Genomic DNA, 26,412 nt, shown 5'->3' with positions numbered 1-26,412 from the left:
GTTCTGATTTCTCTAGAATGTTCTCTCTCCCAGTAACACTGGGAGTGTAATGGAATACTCTCCCAAGTGGAGAGTTTCCATTACACTCCTGATTTGTGCCTTGTAGATGGTGGGGGCGAGCTTTGAGGAGGTCAGGAAATGAGTTATTCGTTGTTGGATTCCTAGCCACAGTATTAATATGGCTAGTCCAGTTCAGTTTCTGAACAATGCTCATCCCCAGCATGTTGATTGTGGGGGAGTCAGCGATGGTAATGTCTTTGACTGTCACGGGGCAATGGTTAGATCTTCTCTTGTAGGAGATGGTCATTGCCTGATGCTTGTGTGGCTCAAATATAACTTGCTACTTTTCAGCCCATTGTCTGGGTCTTGCTCAATTTGGACATGGACTGCTTCATTATCTGAGGAGTGGCGAGTGGGGCTGAACATTGTGCAGTCATCCACAAACATCCCCATTTTTGACCTTATGATGGAAGGGAGGCCATTGATGAAGCAGCTGAAGATGGTTGGGCCTAGGACACTACCCTGGGAACTCCTGCAGTGATGAGATGATTGACCGCCAACCACCAGGTATGACTCCAACATGAGGAGAGTTTTCTCCCCGATTCCCATTGACTCCAGTTTAGCTAGGGCTCCTTGATGCCATACTCGGTCAAATACTGCCTTGATGTCAAGGGCAGTCACTCTACCCTCACCTCTGGCATTCAGCTCTTTTGTCCATGTTTGAACCAAGGCTGTCATGAGGTCAGGAGCTGAGTGACCCTGGCAGAACCCAAACTGAGTGTCCATGAGCAGGTTATTGCTGAGTAAGTGCCGCTTGATCACACTGTTGATGACACTTTCCATCACTTTGCTGCTGATGATGGAGAGTAGACTGATTGGACGGTAATTGGCTGGGTTGGATTTGTCCTGTTTCTTGTGTACAGGACACACCTGGGCAATTTTCCACATTGCCAGGTAGATGCCAGTGTTGTAGCTATACTGGAACAGCTTGGCTAGTGGTGCGAAAAGTTCTGGAGCGCAGGTCTTCAGTACTATTGCCGGAATATTGCCAGGGCCCAAAGCCTTTGCAGTATCCATTGCCTTCAGCCATTTCTTGATATCACGTGGAGTGAATCATATTGGCTAAAGACTGACATCTGTGATGCTGGGAATCTCCATGGGAGACCGAGAAGGATCATCCATTCGGCACTTCTGGCTGAAGGTTGTTGCAAATGCCTCAGCCTCATCTTTTGCACATGTGTACTGGGCTCCTCCATCATTGAGGATGGGGCTCTTTGTGGAGCCCCCTCCTCCAGTGAGTTGTTTAATTGTCCACCACCATTTACGACTAGATATCATAACATTGGAGAATCTGTTGCTTTATTTTATTCATACATCAATAATGGGCTGGAAAGTGTATTTCTCGATTAGTTCAGTGCCAACAGGCCATTTGTTTATGATGAACTAGTTGAAGCTCTCTCAAAAACTAATATTTATCAAGAGCCTTTTTAAATAATAAATCAAGATATTTTGAAGGAGCATTTATAAAGCAACATTTAACAATGAGTTACCTAAGTGTATATAATTATGAGGATAAAGTGGATGGGATGGGCCTATTTCCCTTAGCAGAGAAATCACTAATCAGGGAGCATAGAGATAAAATAATTGGTAGAAGGATTAGAGGGGTGTTAAGAGAATTCTTCCTTGGTAAAAGCAGAAAACCACATCACATTAATAAAAGCTTGGGTATACACTTGAATTGGACAAGAGATAGAAAGTCTGATTTGGTCCGATTGTTCTTTTTCAGCCAGGCACAAACTCTGGGGCTAAATGGCCTGCTTCTGTGCCATAAATTTCATACGTTTCTGGAAGGAGATATTCAAGAAGATGACCAAACATTTGGTCAAAAGTACAGATTTTAATGACTCCTAAATGATGAAAGAAGGAGTGAGGTTTAAGATGAGAATTCCATAACTTAGGTCTTGGAAATGGAGGGGCACGGTCACCAATGGTGGTGCAATTAAAATGAGGATGCACAAGAGACCGGAATTTAGCACTGATATCTCTGAAGATTGTGGGGTTGGAAGAGATTACAGAGAAAGGGAGGTGCAAGGCCATAGACTGATTTGAAAACAAGGATACAAATAGTGACGTTGAGTTGTTGAACTGGAAGCCAACGTGGGTCAGTGAGCTCTTGGGTGATGAGTGAGCAGGACTTGGTACGAATAAAGACACAGACAAAATAGTTTACGTGACCTCAAGTTTGCAGTGCATAGAACATGGGATGCCACCAGGAGTATGTTGGAATAACCCAGTCTACAGGTAGCAACAGCAGATATGAAAGTTTCAGCAGTAAATGGATATGAGGGTTTCAGCAGTAAATGGACTGAGGTAAGGAACGGAGTCGAGCGATGTTACAGAGGTGAGAAGAGCCAGTCTTAATTACGCATTAGACTTCCAAACTCATCTCGACGTCAAATAAGACACCAAGGCTGCAACAAGTTTTGCCTCATACTTGCCGGGGAGAGGGATGGAGTTGATGGCGAAGGAGTGAAGTTTTTAGCAGGCACCAAAGATAATGGCTTCGGCATTTCCAATATTTAGCAAGGGAAAATTTCTGCCTACCTCGAACAGGACATCCAACCAGCAGTCTCAATAATTTAGAGTCAGTGGGAGAGACATGAGAGGCGATGGTGTAGTAGTGCTTGGTACCATCAGCATACATGTGAAAACTGACTTGTTTCGAATGATGTCGCTAACTAAAGTAGTGGATGTTATGTAAATGGGCTTCTGGATGTATTCAATGTCTTCGTTCATAAGAGACGGTTCGCTAAAATTGAAGGAAAGGAATTGAAGGCAAAGGAATTACCTGATTTAAAAACCAGCTGAGTGGCAAGAGAAGGTCGTGATTTTGGCTACCAAAGTGGATACCTCCAGTCGGCAAATTGCCTGACTCATTAGACATACCTCAGACAGAAGGCCCCTGAATGTTGTGAACTTCACTCCAGGGAGGCAGGTGCAGGATAGAGTTGGGCCCAACAGCCCTGAGTGTAGGTGGCCACAGGAATAGCCAATTGCTGAGGCAGTCTGATTACAGCCTGAGAGTCTCGGTTCTCTGGGACTTTGTCCCTGTTGTGTTGTAACCCATTTGCACCACCATCTTCCATGCCCCTGATGCCATCTCACTAGTATCCACCCTGGACAGAATTAGCCATGGTGATATGAAATAAAATAAAGTTCTAAAATCTGATACAGATTTCATTATACAGATTTGGTAGTTTAATAATAAACTCCCATTCAGGAAAGCGAATACAAAGCTTTTTTTAAATTCTCAAGTGCTTAATGTCTTACAACAAAATTACGTTCATGTCCCACATCAAGGACAGCTAATCCTTTAATATGCGCTTGGCTTGTCAATCAAACTGTGAAGTCAATCTCCGCACTCCCCCACACCCCCACTCAGGTGAGGTAATTATAGTTTTTGGAAACCAACCAAGCATTCATAAAGAGCCCTTAAAGAAATGTCAACAAACAACTATTGAATCTGTTAGAACAGAGTTTTTATTTAATGCTCACTGAGAAAACAAAACAGCCTGTTTTGTTTTTACAGGGCTGAGGATTTAAATAGACCTTATCCACTCTTCAAGAGAGTTTACTTCTACTCCATAAATTCCCACACAGTAGGTTAAAGCCCTTTCAAAATCCAAAATGGAGTCTGTGTGAACTTAACACTGAGTTCACATGGCCCTACTGAGTTTGGGTTTCCCTCCTATGTGAATCACACCATGCCCCCTTTCCCCCTTCAAGCAAAAATTAGATCCATTGGAAATGGGGACAGGACTTCTAACTTTGCGTTCCGCCTCGCATCCTTTAAAAAGTAACTGGATGAGCACTTGGCACGTCATAACATTCAAGGCTATGGGCCAATTGCTGGCAAATGGGATTAGGTAGACAGGTCAAGTGTTTTTCATGGGGCGGTGGACTTGGGCTGAGGCCTCAACTATTCACCATATTTATTACTGAACAGATGATGAGATAGAAAGCCACATACCGAAATTTGCCAATGGCAAAAAGATCAATATCATTGTAAACTGTGTAGATGAAAGCATTAAATAAGAAAGACACTAATAGATTAAGTGAATTTGCAAAACTGCAAAATACATTTCAATGTAGACAAATGTGAGGTCACCACTTTGGACCATAAAAAGAACACAGTGCAAAATAGTGAAAAACTAGAAAGAGTGAAGGTCAAAAGAAACTTGACGCTGCATGTACGTAGAGCATTGAAATGTCACGCACAAGTACAGAAAATAATCAGAAAGGCTAATGAAATGCTGGCCTTTATATCTAGAGGTCTAGACCACAAGGGGGGAGAAGCCATGCTTCAGCTTTACAAAGTCCTGAAGCAATGTGAACAGTTTTGGGCACTATAATCTAGGAAGGATATATTGGCCATGGAAGAAGTGGTGGTGTATCATAATACCTGGACTTGAGGTGCACGGTAGCACAGTGCTTCACAGCACCACAGACCCGGGTTCGATTCCCGGCTTGGGTCACTGTCTGTGCGGAGTCTGCACATTCTCCCTGTGTCTGCATGGGTTTCCTCCAGGCACTCCGGTTTCCTCCCACAAGTCCCAAAAGACATGCCCGTTGGGTGAATTGGACACTGAATTCTCCTTCAATGTACCTGAACAGGTGCCGGACGTGTGGCGACTCTGGGATTTTCACAGTAACTTTATTGCAGTGTTAATGTAAGCCTACTTGTGACACTAATAAAGATTATTAGTGTGTCTTTCCTGTTAAATGTTGAACTGAACTGTACACCGTACTCCAGATGAGGATGAACAAATGCCACGTATCTAAATAACATTGGGTAATTTGTGTTCAATTCAGGAATTGACCGTCTTAAGAACCGCTTGCTTTATTTTCTGCTGCCACATGCTGTCCTCAAAATCCCAAATCTCTTTCCTATGCTGCATTCTGTGGATAAACATTGTGTTTAGGTTCTAGTTCTCCTTCCCTAGTCTCATTATTTCACATTTATCAATGTGATATTCCAATATAATATAAGCACAATACTGCAGATGCTGGAAATCTGAAATAAAAACAGAAAATGCTGATAAACGCAGCAGGTCAGGCAGCATCTGGGGAGTGAGAAACACATATAACATTTTGAGTCACTATGACCCTTTTACAGAATCTTCCAATTGACCTGATGAGGCTGCTCTTTGTTGATTAATTTCCTAAACTATTGACGGCACTATGATATTTGGAATTTAGAAATCTGGTGGGAAAATATTTTTTACAACTGCTATTCGAACTGGCTGAAATTGAGCATGAAATACTGTTGGAGTGATTTTTTATATTCGATTGCACTTTTGAACATTTTGAAACAAAAAATGTTCTTTTTTGACTTTGTACAAGTAGCTTCAGAAACTTAGAATATTCTTTGGGAACTGCAAGCCCATTTTTAAATTTTGTGATTTTTTAAAAAATAAATCGGGAGTACCCAATTCATTTTTTTCCAATTGAGGGGCAATTTAATGTGGTCAATCTACCTACCCTGCCCATCTTTGGGTTGTGGGAGTGAGAGCCACGTAGACACTGGGAGAACGTGCAAATTCCACATGGACAGTGACCCGGAGTTGGGATCGAACCAGGGTCCTTGGTGCCATGAGGCAGCAGTGCTAACCACTGCGCCACCATGTCGCCCTAATTTTGAGTTTTAACAAATCATTTGAAGTTTCTATCATTTCAAAATACCAATTTTGTTCAAGAATTATACATTTTATGCATTAATAGTTACTTAACTTTTGCAAACAGATCCTTCTTTGGACCAGTCTGATTTGGTTGCAGAGCTGCTAAAGGAACTTTCCAATCATAATGAGAGAATAGAAGAACGTAAAGCAGCAATGTATGAACTTCTTAAGTCAATTCAAGAAGAGTCTTCAGGAGTATGGGATGAACACTTCAAAACTGTTTTGCTGCTGCTTCTTGAGACACTTGGAGACAGAGAGGTTAGTTAAATTTTTTACATGAAATTAACCAGTTCAGTGTATTTCTCTGTGTGTTGTGTTTATCACTTTTCGTTTTTAGTTCTCCCATTTGCTCAGATTATACACCTGGCCCAGAGGATAAGCAGCAAATCCAGTTATCCTGTAGGTTTGGACTTTGCACTCGAGGTGTGCAAAATAGCCTTGTTATGCACGTTAACTATTTTTCCTGCCTGAGGAAAACACCTAGCTTCTAGTTCATATCAGAATCTCACTTTATAGTGAGTCATGTGCAAAAATCCATACTCTTCTGTGTGGAGTAGTGTAGCTTTAATGCAATTTGTTGCAGCAACCTAGTCCAAAATGCTTTTTGTTTTTATCCGGTTTAGTTCCTCTTGACTTTTTGCACATGGATTTTTAATTTAAATGGATTTAACTTCATGCTTTCATGAATAACCTCAGCTGGTACAGGAATTGAACCTGCACTGCAGACCTCGCTCTGCAACATGAACCAGCTGTCTAGCCAACTGAGCTACACTGTCCCCTCTCGAACTCAATGACACCAAGACATAGCAGAATTTTGCCAGTACATAGGTGCCCACCGATCGGCACTCTCTGAAGGAGGACCTCCTTTCTTCCGCCACCCCGCAAGATCCATCCGACATCTTCTTGCGGGGCGGCCTCTGGGAGGACAGCAACCGCGCATGCGCGGGTGACGTCATTTACACGCCGCCAAGGCCCGGCGCGCGTAAATGACGCAATGCCGCTCCTAGGCCCCCGGGGCGGGAGAATAGGGGGCTGGGAGCGGTTCCGATGCCGGAGTGAAACACTCCGGCGTCGGCACTTAGACTCCCGATGGGAGAATTGCGCCCATAGTACTAGACATAATGAGGATAATTGTATTGCCACAGAGATACTTTGAGAGGCATCTGAGATTATTGTTGGAAGGCTTCATTTCAATCATAAGGAAAATCAGGAGAAAGGGCCAATAAGTAAACAAGCTGGTCCCTCCAATATTTCACCCTTGCCAAGGAGTCAAATGCATCTTGAACTCCTCTTAGGTTTTTTGATTTCACTATCTTACTTACTAGGTTATCACTCTTGAGCATGAATGTTTTTAAAGTCTGCTTTTAAACAGAATTTTGGAGTATTCAAATTCTGTCATCAATTACCATTTGGGCACTCAACCACTTAGAACTAGGTTGGTTAAAGCGACACATTATTAGCCATGCCAGTACTGAAGTAATTTCATCATTTACGATATCGACATCTTTATGTACTATGGAAGTCAGTAGAGGTCGTTGGCAAGAAAAGAAAGAACTTACATTCCCCGAGCACCTTTTATATCTTCAGAGTGCCACAAATTGCTTGATGTTCAATGAAGATGGCTTTAAAAATAGAGGCATAGAATGCAAAAGCAAGGATTTATGTTAAATATTTACAAATCGTAAGTTGGTCCTCAGCTGGAGCGTTGCAGTTCACTTTATGAAGGGTGTCAAGACCTTGGGAATGGTGTGGAGGAGACTTAGTAAAATGGTACCGGTTTAAGGGTTATGTGGAGCGACTGGAAAAACTAGAACTATTGGATGGAATTTAATGCACCCCTGAAGTGGGCTGGGAGACGAGGCCGTTTAATGGCACAGCTACCTGCAGGGTGAGCAGGCTGTTGCCTTTCCAACTCTATGCCAATTGAGTCTCGAATGGGAAGGGGCAGTGTTGGCCTTCCTGCCTATTAAGGCCTTTAAGTGGCCATTTAATAGCAGCAAAGGACTTGGGAGCAGGAGTGGCCATTCAGCCCTTCAAGCCTGCTTTACCATTCAGTAAGATCATGGCTAATTTGATTGTGATCTCAACTCCAGGTTCCTGCCTGCTCCTCCATGACTTTGACTCCCTTGTCTACCAAAAATCTATCTAACTCAGCATTAAATCAATTCAATGACCCAACCTGCTTTGTTTTCAGGGAAAAAGAGTTCCACAAACTATTCACTCTCTTCATCTCAGTCTGGAAAAAAAGACCTCGGGAATTTCTACCGGCTGCGTTGTGCCCGAATAGCAGCGTGGCGCAGCTAGTAGATGCTGGGAGATCCCACTTCCAGGATCTAACCGGCTTGCCACGCCTCGCGAGATGTCACAATGTCACTTTGTGGCAAATCTGCATGTTCGAGTGAGACAGCTAGTCTCACTCTAATATCCATTCCCGATATCTGACTACGGTGCAGGTCTCCACAAACGGGGACCAGACTGAATGCCACTTATGGGGGTCTCCCAGGAGATTGAAAACCCCCAAGGGCTTGCCCTTTGGGCAGGGTGGCACCCTGACACTGCTGGTGCAAGCCTGGCACCCTGGTGGTGCCACATAGATGCCAGGTTGGCACTGCCAAGCTGGCATATCCCACATGGTGGTGTTCAGGCCGGGGGGGTGGCCTGAGGGGTGAGGGGCTGAGGAACCCCTTATGTCTGAGTTGGGGCTTGGGAGGATATTAAGGGGTTGCGTCAGGGGCTCGGGAGATCTCTACACCATTTTAAAATGCTGTTCCGCTCTCTCTTAGCCGTGCAATCCCCAGTGAGGCTCCCGATCACGCCCCTCTTATTTTTAAATGTTACGACATCTTGGGCTAGGGCTCGGTCAATTTCAGTCCATCTTGTCCCAGAGTCACAACATAAGTGAATTAACCAATAATTCTTATGATGTTTTCAATATCCTTGGCCCTAGACTGCTCTAATGACTTACAGGCACCAGATTTGTAAGTAAAACACAAAAAGTGTTTATTAAAACCTGAAAAGAGTTAAAATATGCAACAATTAAATTGGAATAACAGCCAGTTAATCGATTACTTTCCTCTTTGACCATCCCACCCTCTACCTAAACACACACAAGACAGACGCACACAGAGGAAGGGAAAGGGGTAAAATGATAGGGGATTAAAATATGGAAGATTCTTGTTGCTGATGTTGAAGTCTTTGTAGTTGGCTATTTTCTCAGGACATGGAGTGTTAAAAACCACCAGTTGGATTGGATGGTCTGGTATGTACATTCAGTCAGAAGTTGCAATTATCAGCCTCACTGAGGTCACTGGCTGTGGAGAAGGAGAGAAGAAAAAAAAACCACACAGACAGACAAACAAAGGCTTCTTCCCGGAGAGAGAGAAATGAGAGTTGTGGCTCTCATGCCTCTTAATAAAAAAAGTGAACTTCACTCTACAAATGGAGCCTGCCTGAATTTGGCAGAAAATTCCAGAACACAAGCACTAATCATCATCAATAGTCAGTCAAGTCGCGGGAAATCAAAGTAGCCGACTTGCTGCCAGCCATGTCCATCAACATATGTCATCACTGGGCCAGATCAAATAACACTGGTACTGGGGGTGTCCTGAGGTCAGACCAAATAGCACCTCTGCCGGGAGATATCCCGTTTTGTTTAAAAATTAAAAGTGCAGTCCAGATACAAAAGTTATAACAGCCAAGATAATAACATTTATAGGTAATACACAGGGGAAATCAGGTTTAAATAGGAGGATCTTTACACTAGTCTTCCCCACAAGAAGAAACATGCTCTCAGTATCCACCCTATCAAGCCCCCTCACAATCTTACGTGTTTCAGTTAACTCACCTCTCATTCTTCTGAACTCCAGTGGGTAAATGGCTAATCTGTTCAAACTTTCTTCATAAGAGCATTTTTCATCCCAGGAATGAATTGAGTGAATTAGATATAGCTCTTGAGACTTGAGACTAAAGGGATATGGGAGGAAGGTGGGATCACGGTATTGAACTTGATGATCAGCCATGATCATAATGAATGGCGGAGCAGGCTCGAAGGGCCTCCTTCTATTTTCTATGTTTCTCAGGACTGCTTCGAACACAACTTTGCCCTTTTTCAAATGAGACCAAAACTATACACAGTACTCTAGATGTGGCCTCACCAAAGTGTGTGCAGCTGCTGTAAAACATCCCTACTTTTATATTCTATTCCCCTTGCAATAAATGACACCATTCCATTTGCCTTCCCAATCACTTGCTGTACAATACATATTAGCACACTAAATTAGCAGAACACCCAGATCTCTCTGTACCCCTGATATCCACAATATCTTCATTTAAATAGTGTACTGCTTTTCTAGCCTTACTGTCAAAATGGACAAGTTCATATTTTATATGTTATAGTCATCTGCAAAATTTTTGCCCTCTCGCTTAGCCTATCTACATCCCTTTGTAGACTCTCCACCTCCTATTGACAACTTTTCTGCCCATCTTGGTGTCATTGGCAAACAGAGCTACCATACATTTTGTCCCTTCATCCAACTCATTGCAATCCTAGCAGTGGCTTTGCCAGTACTGAACAGCTACCAGTCTCCGATTAGCCAGCAACACTTCGAGGTGCAACATTTCTCATTTTGGCCCGGGGACACCGGTGGAAATAAGAAAGCTGCTTGATTAGCTTTGTATCGCATCAGGGTGCCTAGGAATCGCCGTGGTGGAGTTACCACCAGCAGTAGATGGTCCACTCTCACAGCCAGTAAATCCAGCCCATTCTCTTTAGAGTAGAGAAGGTTGAATGGAAGTTTAATAGAGGGACTTTAATCAAATAAATATGAGCAAACAGTTTTAACTAGCAGGAGAACTAGTGGGCGGCACGGTAGCACAGTGGCTAGCACTGTTGTTTCACAGCGCCGGGGTCCCAGGTTCGATTCCCGGCTTGGGTCACTGTCTGTGCTGAGTCTGCACATTCTCCCTGTGTCTGCGTGGGTTTCCTCCTTGTGCTCCGGTTTCCTCCCACAAGTCCCGAAAGACGTGCTTGTTAGGTAATTTGGACATTCTGAATTCTCCCTCAGTGTACCCGAACAGCGGCCGGAATGTGGCAACTTGGGACGTTTCACAGTAACTTCATTGCAGTGTAAATGTAAGCCTACTTGTGACAATAAAAGAGTATTATTATTATTATTATTAATTGATAACTAAGACACAAATTTACGGTAACTGACAAGAGAGGCAGAAGGGAGATGACAATTTTTTGGATGCTGCAAGTTGTTATGATCCGGAATGCATTGTTTGAAAGAAAACCAATTTAGTCGTAACTTTCAAAATGGAATTGGATATATTCTTTGAAAAGAACAATTTGGATGGCTATAGGGAAAGAATAGAGAAGTGGGACTGAGTAATTCTGGAAAAGAACCAGGATAGGCACAATGGGCTGAATGACTGCCTTGTGTGCTGTATGATTCTAAGTATTTTAGATGTGTAATGATGTTTATGTAATCAAATCCAGCAGTTAATTTGCATTATGCCCACAAGCAACATTGGGATAAATTATTATTTAGTCTGTTTTGAAAGCATTGACGGATAAATGTTAAACTGAACTGGGAGACCTACTCTTTCTTCGAATATTGCCATAGGGTCTTTTATGTCTACCTGAAAAGATGTGAGGGGCCTTGGTTTCATGTCTCTTCTGAGAGGCAACACCTCTGACATTGCAGTAATCTCCAATTGCTGGGTTTTAATGCGTGCTTCACTCCTTGAGCTCGTGACTTTAAGACTTGGAAGTGTGAGTACTAACTACCACTAATCCAAGCTCTTGCAATATCCAGAAAGTGCAGTAAGTAATTAAAGAAAAACCAGCAGAAGGTTTGCCCAATAAAATACAAGTCTACATTTGTTACATTAGTGACTGCACAATCACAGGGCCCTGATGTTCAATCCTTAGTCACATCAGGGATAAAAAATTGGTGTGGGTACAGAAAGGATAGCAATCTGTTGTAGAACTTAACATGGAAGACCTAAAACAAATGTTATTCAAGGTTAAATTATGCTCTCAAGTCAGTAAATGGTTCAGAGTGGCCTCATGGAAGTATACAAAATATTAAATGGCATAGTAGGAACAATGTTATTCAGAGTGATAACTGTTTGAGAACAATCTACCAACCAAGGTAACAGGCAAAAATGGGTTATTCAAGAAGTAGTTGAGTTGCAATAAAAGATACTGGAATTCTACAATTATGCAGGAACTCACCAAGGCTCTTTAAGGCAGCACCTTCCAAACCCACGACCACTACCATCTAGAAGAACAAGGGCAATAGATACATTGGAATATGCCACCTGGAGGTCCCCCCCTCAGTCACTCATCATCCCGACTTGGAAATATATCGCAATCCTTCACTGTCACTGAGTCAAAATCATGGAACTCCCTCCCTAACAGCACAGCAGGTGTACATACACCACATGGAATGCAGCAGTTCAAGAAGGCAAATCACCACCACTTGCTCAAGGGCAATTAGGGATGGGCAACAAATGCTGGCTTAACCAGCGAAGCCTGCATCTCGTAAAAATATAATTAAAATAAATAATTCCATGAATTAAACTGCCTTTTCTCGGTGCTAATTTTGAAAAAAATGTATCAAGCGCATGTTATCACTGTGTGCAATGCCTTGGGAGTGCATATCAGCTAATTGAACCTCATGTGAACATACGAGATATTTTGCATTTTCTCCTCTTTTTTTTTTTATTCACCCTTTCCCTCTTAAGAGAATGACATACACCTAGAACATATCCTGGGCGGGATTCTGTGAACCTGAGGCTAGGTGTTGACACCATCGCGTTTCTCGACGGCGTCAACACGGCCTCAGGATCAGCAATTTTGGCCACTACAGGGGGCCAACACGGCACTGGAGCGGTTCACACCACTCCAGCTGCTGATCCCGGCGTGAACTGGGCGCTGCGGGATCCACGCAAGAGCAGTTGCACCGGCACCAACGCGCACATGCGCAGTGGCTTCCTTCAATGCGCCGGCCCCGACGCAACATGGCACAGGACTACAGGGGCCGGCGCGGAAGAAAGGAAGCCGCCAACCAGAGAGGCCGGCCTGCCGATTGGTGGGCCCCGATTGCGGGCCAGGCCACATCGGAGGCCCCCTCTCCCCGGGTCAAACCCCCCCCCACCACAGGCCGACCCCCTGACCCTTCTATGCCGAGTTCACGCCGGCTGAGAGCAGGTGTGGATTGCGCCGGCGGGACTCGGCGTTTTTAGGACAGCCGCTCGGCCCATCCCGGGCCGAGAATCGGCAGGGGGGGCCATGTAGAGCGGCCCCCGACCGCCACCACGCCAGCGCCAATGGCGCCAATTCTCTGCGGAGAATCGCGTGTCGGGGCGGCGTGGCGAGATTCGCGCAGGTCGCTGGGATTCTCCAGCCCAGCCCTGAGCTGAGAGAATCCCGCCCCCTATCCTTCAAATAACCATAACAGGGGAATGAGTGTTTGCCGCCTGTTGGAAGTTCATGTTCTGAAAACTTTCACCATTTTGCAATTGTCGTCAAAGTTTATGTATTGATAAATTTGTTAGCTTTTGAGTTTCTTTTTTCTTGGTATTACAGCATACAATCAGAGCATTGGCACTGCGAGTTTTAAAAGAGATTTTAAAACACCAGCCAGAAAGATTCAAAAATTATGCAGAACTCACTATCATCAGGACATTGGAAGCCCACAAAGATCCCCAAAAAGAGGTTGGTTGTTCACTGTTTCTTTTTTGGAAATGAAGAAATTGCAAATTTTATTTGTTTTACTGTGTTTCTGTAAGTATTTCTCTTTAACTGATCATCAAACCAAAGAAATGTTTACATGTTTGATCATCTGCAATCTTTATAAGATGTTCTCTAGCACGGCAGACCAAGTTATAGTAAAGACGGTTGGACAATGTTTTCTTTATTAATCCAAACAAAAAGCAGTCCTTCGGTACATGTCTATAAGTGTGGAAACTTTGGGCTGGATTCTCAGCCCCGCCGCATTTCTGTTACACCCAGCCGGCAGGATGCTCCATTACGCCGGCCGGTCAATGAGGTTTCCCATTGTGGGGCAGCCCCATGCCGTACGGAGCATCCCGCCAGTGGAGAATCGAACCCCTTAATCTGACAGCAATTTTTATTGTATAAAATGTAAACGTTCTTTACAGAAGAAACTTTCTACAATATCCATTCTGGAGCTATTTTCAGTTCCGCCTGAAATAATCGAGTGCTAAGAGAACCCATTGGCCTTGTATATTTCAAAATAGTGGAAAGTTGTGCATTATGTAAAATAGTGGTACAGCAGTAGGACATGCAGAAAACTATGCACTGTACCACTGTGCTGATCTTATACCTCCTACTCTCCTTTCCCCAGACAGTTCTGTCGTTCATGCTTTTCTTTTTCTCTCCGCTTTTAGAGAACAATATGGCTGTTTGAAGCACTGACAGTATCACAGAGTCAAAGGCTGTTCATGGTAGTATCTAGGATAGCAATCAAGAGGAACCCTGGGCTGGGTTCTCCGCTGTTGGCATTCTCTGTTTCGCCGGCAACCCGGGGATTTCCCGATGGCATGGGGCTGCCCACAATGGAAATCCCGTTGGCCGGCTGGCAAGACGGAGAATCCCGCCTCATGTCTTTTAGTGGATGGATTAGAGTCAGAAACTGAACCTCTGATATGAGTCAACTAAACCAATTCATGTACATCCATTCTCAATCCCTTTATTCTATTTAAATGTTTAATTACTGTGATTTCATAGAACATAGAAAATACAGCACAGAACAGGCCCTTCGGCCCATGATGTTGTGCCGAACCTTTGTCCTAGATTAATCATAGATTATCATTGAATTTACAGTGCAGTAGGAGGCCATTCGACCCCCTGAGTCTGCACCGGCTCTTGGAAAGAGCACCCCACCCAAACTCAACACCTCCACCCAACACCAAGGGCAATTTTGGACACTAAGGGCAATTTATCATGGCCAATCCACCTACCCTGCACATCTTTGGACTGTGGGAGGAAACCGGAGCACCCGGAGGAAACCCACGCACACACGGGGAGGACGTGCAGACTCCGCACAGACAGTGACCCAAGCCGGAATCGAACCTGGGACCCTGGAGCTGTGAAGCAATTGTGCTATCCACAATGCTACCGTGCTGCCCTTAAGAACAAATAAATCTACACTATATCATTTTACCGTAATCCATGTACCTATCCAATAGCTGCTTGAAGGTCCCTAATGTTTCCGACTCAACTACTTCCACAGGCAGTGCATTCCATGCCCCCACTACTCTCTGGGTAAAGAACCTACCTCTGACATCCCTCCTATATCTTCCACCTTTCACCTTAAATTTATGTCCCCTTGTAATGGTTTGTTCCACCCGGGGAAAAAGTCTCTGACTGTCTACTCTATCTATTCCCCTGATCATCTTATAAACCTCTATCAAGTCGCCCCTCATCCTTCTCCGTTCTAATGAGAAAAGGCCTAGCACCCTCAACCTTTCCTCGTAAGACCTACTCTCCATTCCAGGTAACATCCTGGTAAATCTTCTTTGCACCTTTTCCAAAGCTTCCACATCCTTCCTAAAATGAGGTGACCAGAACTGTACACAGTACTCCAAATGTGGCCTTACCAAAGTTTTGTACAGCTGCATCATCACCTCACGGCTCTTAAATTCAATCCCTCTGTTAATGAACGCGAGCAAACCATAGGCCTTCTTCACAGCTCTATCCACTTGAGTGGCAACTTTCAAAGGTGTATGAACATAGACCCCAAGATCTCTCTGCTCCTCCACATTGCCAAGAACTCTACCGTTAGCCCTGTATTCCGCATTCATATTTGTCCTTCCAAAATGGACAACCTCACACTTTTCAGGGTTAAACTCCATCTGCCACTTCTCAGCCCAGCTCTGCATCCTATCTATGTCTCTTTGCAGCCGCCAACAGCCCTCCTTACTATCCACAACTCCACCAATCTTCGTATCGTCTGCAAATTTACTGACCCACCCTTCAACTCCCTCATCCAAGTCATTAATGAAAATTTCTATTTGTTCCAAACTGCAGCCCATGTCCTTACTCGTACCAAGTCCTGTTCACCCGTTACCTGTGTTCACTGACTTAGGGCGGGATTCTCCGACCCCCCGCCGGTTGGGAGAATCGCCGGGGGTCGGTGTGAATCCCACCCCCGCCGTCCTCCTAATTCTCTCGCCCCCCAAAAATTGCCCCAGCGTGAGCCGCGCCGCCCGCCTCGGAGAATGGCGGGGTCCGGCGCGACTCAATGGGCCCCGGGGCTGACCGAACTCTCCAGCTCGCGATGGGCCGAAGTCCTGCCCATTCTTTGCCAGTCCCGCCAGCGTAAATTAGAGTAGGTCTCTTACCGGCGGGACCTGGCGGCGCTGGCGGGCTCCGGGGTTCTTGGGGAGTCGCGGGGGGATCTGGCCCCAGGAGGTGCCCCCATGGTGGTCTGGCCCGCAGTCGGGCCCCACCGATCCACGGGTGGGCCTGTGCCGTGGAGGCACTCTATTGTTCCGCACCGGAGGCTGTGGTCTTCCGCCATTCCCGGTGCGGAAACGAATCCCTCTGCGCATGCGCGGGGATGACGCCAGCATGTGCTGGCGCTTCCGCGCATGCGCCAACTCACGCCGGCCGGTGGAGGCCCTTCAGCGCCGGTTGGCGTGGTGCCAAGCCCCTTTCCCGCCAGCCGGCGGGGCGCCAACCACTCCAGGGTGGGCCTAGCCCCTGAAGGTGTGGAGAATTCCGCACCTTCGGGGCGGCCCGACGCTGGAGTGGTTCACGCCATTCCGTCCCGCTGGGACCCCCCCCCCCCCCCCCCCCCCCGGCCCTGGGGAGAATCCCGCCCTTAGTTTGTCAGCTTTGACAACGAGTCATCCAGACTCAAAACGCCAGCTCCCTTCTCTCTCCACAGATGCTGTCTGACCTTACTGAGATTGTCCAGTATTTTCTGTTTTGGTACATTGTCTCTCAATTAAGTGATGCCTGGATTTTAAATTTTTCATCCTTGCTTTAAAATTCCTCCATGACTTCACCCCTCCCTATCTCTGGAACCTCTTTCAGCCTCTCAATCCCCTGAGATATCTACGCTCTTCTAATTATAGCCTCTTGTACATCGTCAATGTTAATTGCTCCACCATTGATGGATATACCTTCAAGGCCCTTATCTCGGAAATTCCTTCTCTAAATTGCTCCACCTCTCTGCCCCTCCCTCCTTTAAGAAGCTCCTTAAAAGCTAACTTTTTAACCAAGCTTTGAAATGAAATGAAAAATGAAAATCGCTTATTGTCACGAGTAGGCTTCAATGAAGTTACTATGAAAAGCCCCTAGTCGCCACATTCCGGCGCCTGTTCGGGGAGGCTGGTACGGGAATTGAACCGTGCTGCTGGCCTGCCTTGGTCTGCTTTAAAAACCAGCAATTTAGCCCAGTGAGCTAAACCAGCTTTAATCATCTGCCTGAATATGGCTGTAGGTCAGTGTCAAATTTTGCTTTATAAGCTCCTGTGATGCATTTTGGGATGTTTTATTGTGTTAAAGGTGCTACATAAATACAAGTAGTTGTTTCCAACTCCTCACATAGTTAAGACTTGTAACCATTCTTTAGAGTGGGATGCACAAGAACAGAATCCTCTCTGAAGAGTGAAGTAATTTCCACTTGCACAGCTATCTTGTTTGGGCTGCCTCACACTTTGTCGACAAAACAGTTTTCTATTCTGTAGCATTAGTTTTTTTAAACCTATATTGTTGACAGCAGTCGGATCTGTTAGCTATACATATGAGAAGGAATTCATTTGTTTTTCTTCCCCCATTTCCATTGCTTTTCTCCACAGCAAAATAGTGCAGTTCTGAAAATTGTACATCTTAAAAATGTAAAATAATTTAGATGAAAATTCAATAAAAATGTTAATTAACCAATGTAAAATTGTCATTTGCCAATACTGTACAGGCTTGTATGTTTTGTATCTCAGTGTCAGTTCAGCGGTTGATTCAGTTCTTCTCAGCTTAGCTTGCATTTCTATTTCTGGTTTCAAGCTTTTTAAAAAACATTTTTATTAGATTTCTCAATTTTTTACAAATATTACAACAAAAGATTTTCAATGCAAAACAGGTACGGTACAGAACAAAAATTATTGCAAATATGAGAACAAACAAAATAGGATTAAGTTAGAATAACCGACTTTATGAACTAGTACCTCCAGTTTAAATACCGGTTCAATCAGAATGAGGGGTGAAAGGATAAGGCCATATAAATAAGATAGGATTGTTAGCCGTTTTAGTTGCTGTGATATGAAGGGTCTAAAGTTCTTGTTCCTTTTCACCAAACACCATTTATTTCACTTCCACAGCCTCTGCACAAAACTCTCAACAACACACCACCTGACAGAGGCCACCTGAAGCCCCTTTACATATCAGTGTCAATTAATGGATACTTAACATAAATGAGACAACTAATTGCAATGTCTCTTAACCCATTACTTAACAAGGATAACATTTCAGGCCACACACCGTTATGTATTGCGAGATCAAGACTTACAATATGGCTCAAGAGAAACCTAACAGGAGTAGGTTGGATAAGGCGGATCCGATAAATTTGAGATAGGGGTCCCACATTTTACAGAATGCATCGGACTTGGAATGGATCACAGACATCAGGAATTCCATAGGAATACATTCCACGACTATTTTATGCCAGTTTTGATTAGAAGGATACTTATCACTGATCCGAGAGCAGAAGATATTTTTACAAGCTGCAAAAGTTAGGATCTTGTACAGCCTTTTTTCATTATTGTCAGTAATTCTCCCATCTGGAAGACGCAGAATTAGGAACAAAGGATTAAGCTACAAAGCTCTGTCAAATATCCTCTGAAGCTCCCTAACTACACCAGACTAATAGGATTGAATCTTAACACAGGTCCATACGCAGGTACTTTAGACACGTCAGGGATCTAGCAGATTCAAACCCGATCTCAGACTAGGCGTGATATGCAAACGGTGCAATATCTTAAACTGAGTCTCCCTCAAATGCAAACCAAAATTTTATTGGCATAATTCTATATATTACCCCATGTCTTTGCATCAATATTAATTGCCAAGTCTTTTTTCCAAGCTGCAAGGTACCCAATGTACTAACACAGCATCTAGAACACCTCCAATTTAATCTGACTGCACCCTTTTATCACTGAATTTCTTCACATATTTCTGCATTTTCTTTCCAATACTTATCTAATAATAATAACCTTTTATTGTCACAAGTATGAAGTTACTGTGAAAAACCCCTAATCACCACATTCCGGCGCCTGTTCCAGGGACGTACTACCAAGTATTAACTCTCAGATTAGGTGAGCGCATGCTGGGCAAACAGGATAAAAGACAAATTATAAAGTGGGTGGTGCCAGAGCCTGTGGAAAAGCTGCTTTTCCCACTAGCTGCTAGAGGACTGGAGGACAGTTAATTTGGTCACACTATTTAAGAAAGAGATATGCCAGAAAACTACAGACTAGTGAGTCACACGTCAGTGGTAGGGAAACTATTGGAGAAAATTCTGAAGGAGAAGCTATCTCCACTTGGAGAGGCAAGGTTTGATCAGGGATAATCAGCATGACTCAGAGGGAGGTCATGCCTAACAATTTAATTACATTTTTGAGCCTGTGACCAGGTGTGTAGATGAGGGTAGTGTAATTGATGTAGTTTGCATGGATTTCAGCAAAGCCTTTGACAAGGTCCCACATGGGAGACTTATAAAGAAGGCAACTACACATGGGGTACAGGGTAACTTGATATGGTAGATTCAGGATTGGCTACGCTGTAGGAAACATCTGCTTTAGTAACTGGAAGCCAGTATCCAGTGGCATACCACAGGGATCTGTACTGGATCCCCTATTGTTTGTCATTTATATAAACAACATAGATGACTATGTAGGGGGTAGGATCAATAAGTTTGCGGATGACACAAAGATTGGCCAGGTGGTTAACAGTGAGATTGAGTGTCTTGAGTTCCAGGAAGATATCGATGGCATGGTCAAATGGGCAGAAAAGTGGCAGACGGAATTTAACCCTGAAAAGTGTGAAGTGATATACTTTGGAAGGAGTAATGTGACAAGGAAGTATTCCATGAATGGCCTGACACTGGGAAGTTCAGAGGAACAAAGGGACCTTGGCGTATTTGTCCATAGATCTCTGAAGGCAGATACTTACCTTTATCAATCAAGGCAGAGGTTATAAAAGTAGAGAAATTGTACAGAACTTTGATGAGGCCACAGCTGGAGTACTGTGTGCAATTCTGGTCTCCACATTAAATTGATTGCACTAGGGGGTGCAGAGGCCATTCACCAGAATGTTGCCTGGGATGGAACATAGTTATGAAGAGAGGTTGGATAGGCTTGGGTTATTTTCACTGGAGCAGAGACGATTGAGGGGTATGGACAAGGTGGATAGGGAGCAACTATTTCCCTTAGCTGATGGGTTAGTTATGAGGGGACACATTTTCAAGATGAGGGGCAGGAGGTTTAGGGGGATTTTGGCATTTCCCGTTATTTAACCGGCACGCCCAGATCCGCACGGCCGCAACTCGGTTGTTAAATTACGCTCATAGTCTTGATCCAGATTATAAACAATTATTGCATACTCAGTGAGCTTTGCGCACGAGCAGTGGGAGAGAGGCCACATCTAGAGTGAGGCCACAGGCAGAGTGAGTTTTAAACTTGGGAATTTGAAGCAGGGTGGGGATTCAGTGCAGAGCGCGAAGAGTTGCTCTTTGATTTTTCTCCTTGCTTTGTAACTTTTAAATCTTCAGAGAGTGTGTTTGCCCTCCTGCAACTGAGGCTACAAGGGAGAGAGTTGATTGGTAAGTAGTGGGCTAGGTTGGTAAGTCTTTACAACTTACATCAATTTTAGTTTGAAAATAATCTGGACAGGCGAGGAAGGGCCAAAGAGAATTGGATTTAATCTGATATCTAGCATCTTCTAAAGCTTTAATTTAAAAGGGTAAGTCATGCAGGAGAACTCAAACCTTGATTTGTTCCTCTTGCTGCATGTGGGTGGCCGGGAACGTTTCCAGTGCCTGGGGCCAGCATGTGTGCAGGAAGTATTAATAATCTTTATTATTAAACGCCTGAGGAGGCTTGGACCTTTATACAAACTGAAAAGTTGTACTCAAACTGAGGGTTTGTGGTTGTGGGGGGGGAGATGTCGGCTGTATACGGGGTTTTAACTATGCGTAGGGACTGTTCCACGGGTTGGATGATGGATGGGGATAGGGGAAGAGGTCTGATGGGGGAGACTGTGAGAGAGTGTGGACGCCAGGGCTGGAGGGAGGGGAGGCCCGGGGAATGGGGGAATTGGGATAAGGCCGCAACAGGAGCGGCGCCAGAGGGAGCGGGGCCGGCTCAGGAAAGCGCGGGCTTTTACACGCGCTAGGGAAGGACGGAGGGGGTGTGGAGGAGCGCACACTGATTGCTGGGGAGGAGGGAGAGGGGGGATTCCCACACGGGGGGGGGGGTCAATGGGACGGCGGGGGAGGCCGGGGTCAGCAGGAGTCAGCTGACCTACGGGAGTGTTATTGGGGGAGCAAAAGAGCTAGATACGGATCTAGCGGGGGGAAGAGGGAGGGGGAGAAATAGGGTTGCTGCTGCATTGGCCGATGGGGAATTGGAAACAGAAGAGGTGGTCGGGGCGGGGGTCCCCCGTCTGGGGGACTGGAGAGTGCGGGAGGCGCGGGCACGGGACTGGCCTAGAAAAGGAGATGGCTAGTCGGCAGGGGGGGTAGGTGGGAAGCCCCCCAATCCGGCTGATAACTTGGAATGTGAGGGGCCTGAATGGGCCGGTTAAGAGGACCCGAGTGTTCGCGCACTTAAAGGGACTGAAGGCAGACGTGGTCATGCTTCAGGAGACACATTTGAAGGTGGCAGACCAGGTCAGGTTAAGAAAGGGATGGGTATTCCATTCGGGGCTGGATGCGAAGAACAGAGGGGTGGCAATCGGGAAGCCCGGCGAATCACGCCCACATGTTCTGGTCATGCCTGGCACTGAATGGGTTCTGGAGGGGTTTCGCGAAGACTATGTCCAAGGTGGTGAAAGTACAGGTCAAGCCAAGTTGGGGGCTGGCATTATTTGGGGTGGCGGACGAGCCGGGAGTGCAGGAGGCGAAAGAGGCCGGTATTCTGGGTTTTGCGTCCCTGGTAGCCCGACGGAGGATCTTGCTCATGTGGAAGGACGTGAAGCCCCCCAGTGTGGAAGCCTGGATCAATGACATGGCAGGGTTCATTAACCTGGAGAGGATAAAGTTTGCCTTGAGAGGGTCTGCGCAGGGGTTCTTCAGGCGGTGGCAACCGTTCCTAGACTATCTCGCGGAGCGTTAGAATGAGGTCGGTCAGCAGCAGCAACCCAAGGGGGGGGGGGGCGGTTTCCTAGGGGTACTTGTAAAAAAATAATAAAGCATATGGGAGGGTAATATGTGCGGGAGAAACCCATTGTATAAGTTCTGTATTATGTTTGATTGATATGTTTATGTTCTGTTCTTTTCTCTTTTTCTTTTCGGTTACGGGGAGGGGGTTTAATTGGTTGACAATTTTTGTTGGAAAAACTTTGAATAAACAATTTTTTTTAAAAAATAATCTTTATTATTGTCACAAGTAGGCTTACATTAACACTGCAATGAAGTTACTTTGGAAAGCCCCTAGTAGCCACATTCCGGCGCCTGTTCGAGTACACAAAGGGAGAATTCAGAATGTCCAATTCACCTAACAAGCCGTCTTTCGGGACGTGGGAGGAAACCGGAGCACCGGGAGGAAACCCACGCAGACACGGAGAACATGCAGACTCCCCACAGACAGGCACAAGCAGGAATCGAACCTGGGACCCTGGCACTGTGAAGCAACAGTGCTAACCACTATGCTACCATGCCCTCCAGCTACAGCTCCTGGAAACCCACGTTTCAGAGCTGGAACGGCGGCTGGGGACATTGTGAAGCATCCGTGATGCGGGGAGGTGGTCACACTACAGGCACAGACTCCACAGGCAGGAAGGGAATGGGTGACCACCAGAGGAAGAGAGCTAGGCACGCAGTGCAGGAATCTTTGTCGCCATTCCCTTGCAAAACAGATATACCATTTTGGATACTGTTGAGGGGAATGACCTCTCAGGGGAAAACAGCAACGGCCAAATTTGGTGAACCCTGTTTGGTTCTGTTGCAGAGGAGAGGAGTAAAAAGTGTGAGAATGCAATAGTTATAGGGTATTCGATTCTAAGGGGAATAGATGGGCGTTTCTGTGGCCGCAAATGAGACTCCAGGATGGTATGTTGCCTCCCTGGTGCTATGGTCAAGATTGTCTCAGAGAGGACACAGCTGCGTGGGAACCGGGTGAGGAGCTGGAAAAAGGGGATGGCTAATCGACAAGGGCGGGGGGTAAAAAGCCCCCCAACCCGGCTGATCACGTGGAACGTGAGAGGGCTGAACGGGCCGATAAAGAGGGCATGGGTACTCGCACACCTTAAGAAACTTAAGGCAGACGTGGTTATGTTACAGGAAACGCACTTGAAACTGATAGACCAGGTGAGACTACGCAAAGGTTGGGTGGGGCAGGTGTTCCATTCGGGGCTAGATGCGAAAAACGGGGGGGTGGCTATATTAGTGGGGAAGCGGGTAATGTTTGAGGCAAAGACTATAGTGGCGGATAGCGGGGGCAGATACGTGATGGTGAGTGGCAAACTACAGGGGGAGACGGTGGTTTTGGTAAACGTATATGCCCCGAACTGGGATGATGCCAATTTTATGAGGCGTATGCTAGGACGCATCCCAGACCTAGAGGTGGGAAAGTTGGTAATGGGGGGAGATTTCAATACGGTGTTGGAACCAGGGCTGGACAGGTCGAGGTCCAGGACTGGAAGGAGGCCGGCAGCAGCCAAGGTGCTTAAAGATTTTATGGAGCAGATGGGAGGAGTAGACCCGTGGAGATTTAGCAGACCTAGGAGTAAGGAGTTTTCGTTTTTCTCCTATGTCCACAAAGTCTATTCGCGAATAGAATTTTTTGTTTTGGGAAGGGCGTTGATCCCAAAGGTGAGGGGAACGGAGTATACGGCTATAGCCATTTCGGATCACGCTCCACATTGGGTGGACTTGGAGATAGGGGAGGAAACAGAAGGGCGCCCACCCTGGAGAATGGACATGGGACTAATGGCAGATGAGGGGGTGTGTCTAAGGGTGAGGGGGTGCATTGAAAAGTACTTGGAACTCAATGATAATGGGGAGGTCCAGGTGGGAGTGGTCTGGGAGGCGCTGAAGGCAGTGGTTAGAGGGGAGCTGATATCAATAAGGGCACATAAAGGAAAGCAGGAGAGTAGGGAACGGAAGCGGTTGCTGCAAGAACTTCTGAGGGTGGACAGGCAATATGCGGAGGCACCGGAGGAGGGACTGTACAGGGAAAGGCAAAGGCTACACGTAGAATTTGACTTGCTGACAACGGGTACTGCAGAGGCACAGTGGAGGAAGGCACAGGGTGTACAGTACGAATATGGGGAGAAGGCGAGCAGGTTGCTGGCCCACCAATTGAGGAAAAGGGGAGCAGCGAGGGAAATAGGGGGAGTGAGGGATGAGGAAGGAGAGATGGAGCGGGGAGCGGAGAGAGTGAATGGAGTGTTCAAGGCATTTTATAAAAAATTATACGAAGCTCAACCCCCGGATGGGAGGGAGAGAATGATGGGCTTTCTGGACCGGCTGGAATTTCCCACGGTGGAGGAGCAGGAAAGGGTGGGACTGGGAGCACAGATTGAAATAGAGGAAGTAGTGAAAGGAATTAGGAGCATGCAGGCGGGGAAGGCTCCGGGACCAGATGGATTCCCAGTTGAATTTTACAGAAAATATGTGGACTTGCTCGCCCCGCTACTGATGAAGACCTTTAATGAGGCAAAGGAAAGGGGACAGCTGCCCCCGACTATGTCTGAGGCAACGATATCGCTTCTCCTAAAGAAGGAAAAGGACCCGCTGCAATGCGGGTCCTATAGACCTATTTCCCTCCTAAATGTAGACGCTAAGATTCTGGCCAAGGTAATGGCAATGAGGATAGAGGATTGTGTCCCGAGGGTTTGTGAAGGGGAGACAGCTGAATACAAATATACGGAGGCTGCTAGGGGTAATGATGATGCCCCCACCAGAGGGGGAAGCGGAGATAGTGGTGGCGATGGATGCCGAGAAAGCATTTGATAGAGTGGAGTGGGATTATTTGTGGGAGGTGCTGAGGAGATTTGGCTTTGGAGATGAGTATGTTGGATGGGTGCAGCTGTTGTATAGGGCCCCAGTGGCGAGTGGTCATGAATGGACGGGGATCTGCATACTTTCGGCTCCATAGAGGGACAAGGCAGGGATGCCCTCTGTCCCCATTATTGTTTGCACTGGCGATTGAGCCCCTGGCAATAGCACTGAGGGGTTCCAAGAAGTGGAGGGGAGTACTTAGAGGAGGAGAAGAACACCGGATATCTCTGTATGCGGATGACTTGTTGTTATATGTAGCGGACCCGGCGGAGGGGATGCCAGAGATAATGCGGACACTTCGGGAGTTTGGAGAATTCTCAGGATATAAACTGAACCTGGGGAAAAGTGAGTTGTTTGTGGTGCATCCAGGGGAGCAGAGCAGAGAAATAGAGGACTTTCCGCTGAGGAAGGTAACGAGGGACTTTTGTTACTTGGGGATCCAGATAGCCAAGAATTGGGGTACATTGCATAGGTTAAATTTAACGCGATTGGTGGAACAAATGGAGGAGGACTTCAAGAGATGGGACATGGTATCCCTGTCACTGGCAGGGAGGGTGCAGGCGGTTAAAATGGTAGTCCTCCCGAGATTCCTCTTTGTGTTTCAGTGCCTCCAGGTGGTGATCACGAAGGCTTTTTTCAAAAGGATCGAAAAGAGTATCATGAGTTTTGTGTGGGCCGGGAAGACCCCGAGAGTGAGGAAGGGATTCTTACAGCGTAGTAGGGATAGGGGGGTGCTGGCACTACCGAGCCTAAGTGAGTACTACTGGGCCGCCAATATCTCAATGGTGAGTAAGTGGATGGGAGAAGAGGAGGGAGCGGCGTGGAAGAGATTGGAGAGGGCGTCCTGTAGGGGGACTAGCCTACAAGCTATGGTGACGGCCCCATTGCCGTTCTCACCGAAGAAATATACCACAAGCCCGGTGGTGGTGGCGACTTTGAAAATTTGGGGACAGTGTAGACTGCATAGGGGAAAGACGGGAGCCTTGGTGGGGTCCCCGATAAGAAATAACCATAGGTTTGCCCCGGGGAGAATGGATGGGGGATTTGGAATATGGCAAAGAGCAGGAGTAACGCAACTGAAAGATCTGTTTGTGGATGGGAAGTTCGCAAGTCTGGGAGCGCTGACCGAGAAATATGGGTTGCCCCAAGGGAATGCATTCCGGTATATGCAACTGAGGGCTTTTGCGAGGCAACAGGTGAGGGAATTCCCGCAGCTCCCGACGCATGAGGTGCAGGACAGAGTGATCTCAAAGACATGGGTGGGGGACAGTAAGGTGTCAGATATATATAGGGAAATGAGGGAAGAGGGGGAGATTATGGTAGATGAGCTGAAAGGGAAATGGGAAGAAGAGCTGGGGGAGGAGATTGAGGAGGGGCTGTGGGCGGATGCCCTAAGTAAGGTAAACTCATCGTCCTCGTGT

The 26,412-nt window shown here is 46.1% G+C and overlaps 1 protein-coding gene across 32 annotated transcripts in view; it reads left to right on the top strand.

Annotated features, from left to right (window-relative positions):
- Positions 1–26,412, top strand: part of clasp2 (cytoplasmic linker associated protein 2) — a 666,501-nt gene that overhangs the window by 609,784 nt on the left and 30,305 nt on the right. For all 32 annotated transcript variants that reach the window (XM_072467277.1, XM_072467285.1, XM_072467284.1 and 29 more), the window contains 2 exons: positions 5,803–5,996; positions 13,333–13,461. In XM_072467277.1, coding sequence (XP_072323378.1) covers positions 5,803–5,996; positions 13,333–13,461 — 323 coding nt within the window. The remainder of the gene's footprint in view (positions 1–5,802; positions 5,997–13,332; positions 13,462–26,412) is intronic.

Source organism: Scyliorhinus torazame, chromosome 11 (assembly GCF_047496885.1).
Source record: "Scyliorhinus torazame isolate Kashiwa2021f chromosome 11, sScyTor2.1, whole genome shotgun sequence".
NCBI classification, from domain to species: Eukaryota; Metazoa; Chordata; class Chondrichthyes; order Carcharhiniformes; family Scyliorhinidae; genus Scyliorhinus; species Scyliorhinus torazame.
Note: the sequence above shows the minus strand (reverse complement) of the source record. Positions and strands in the feature narration are given on the sequence as shown.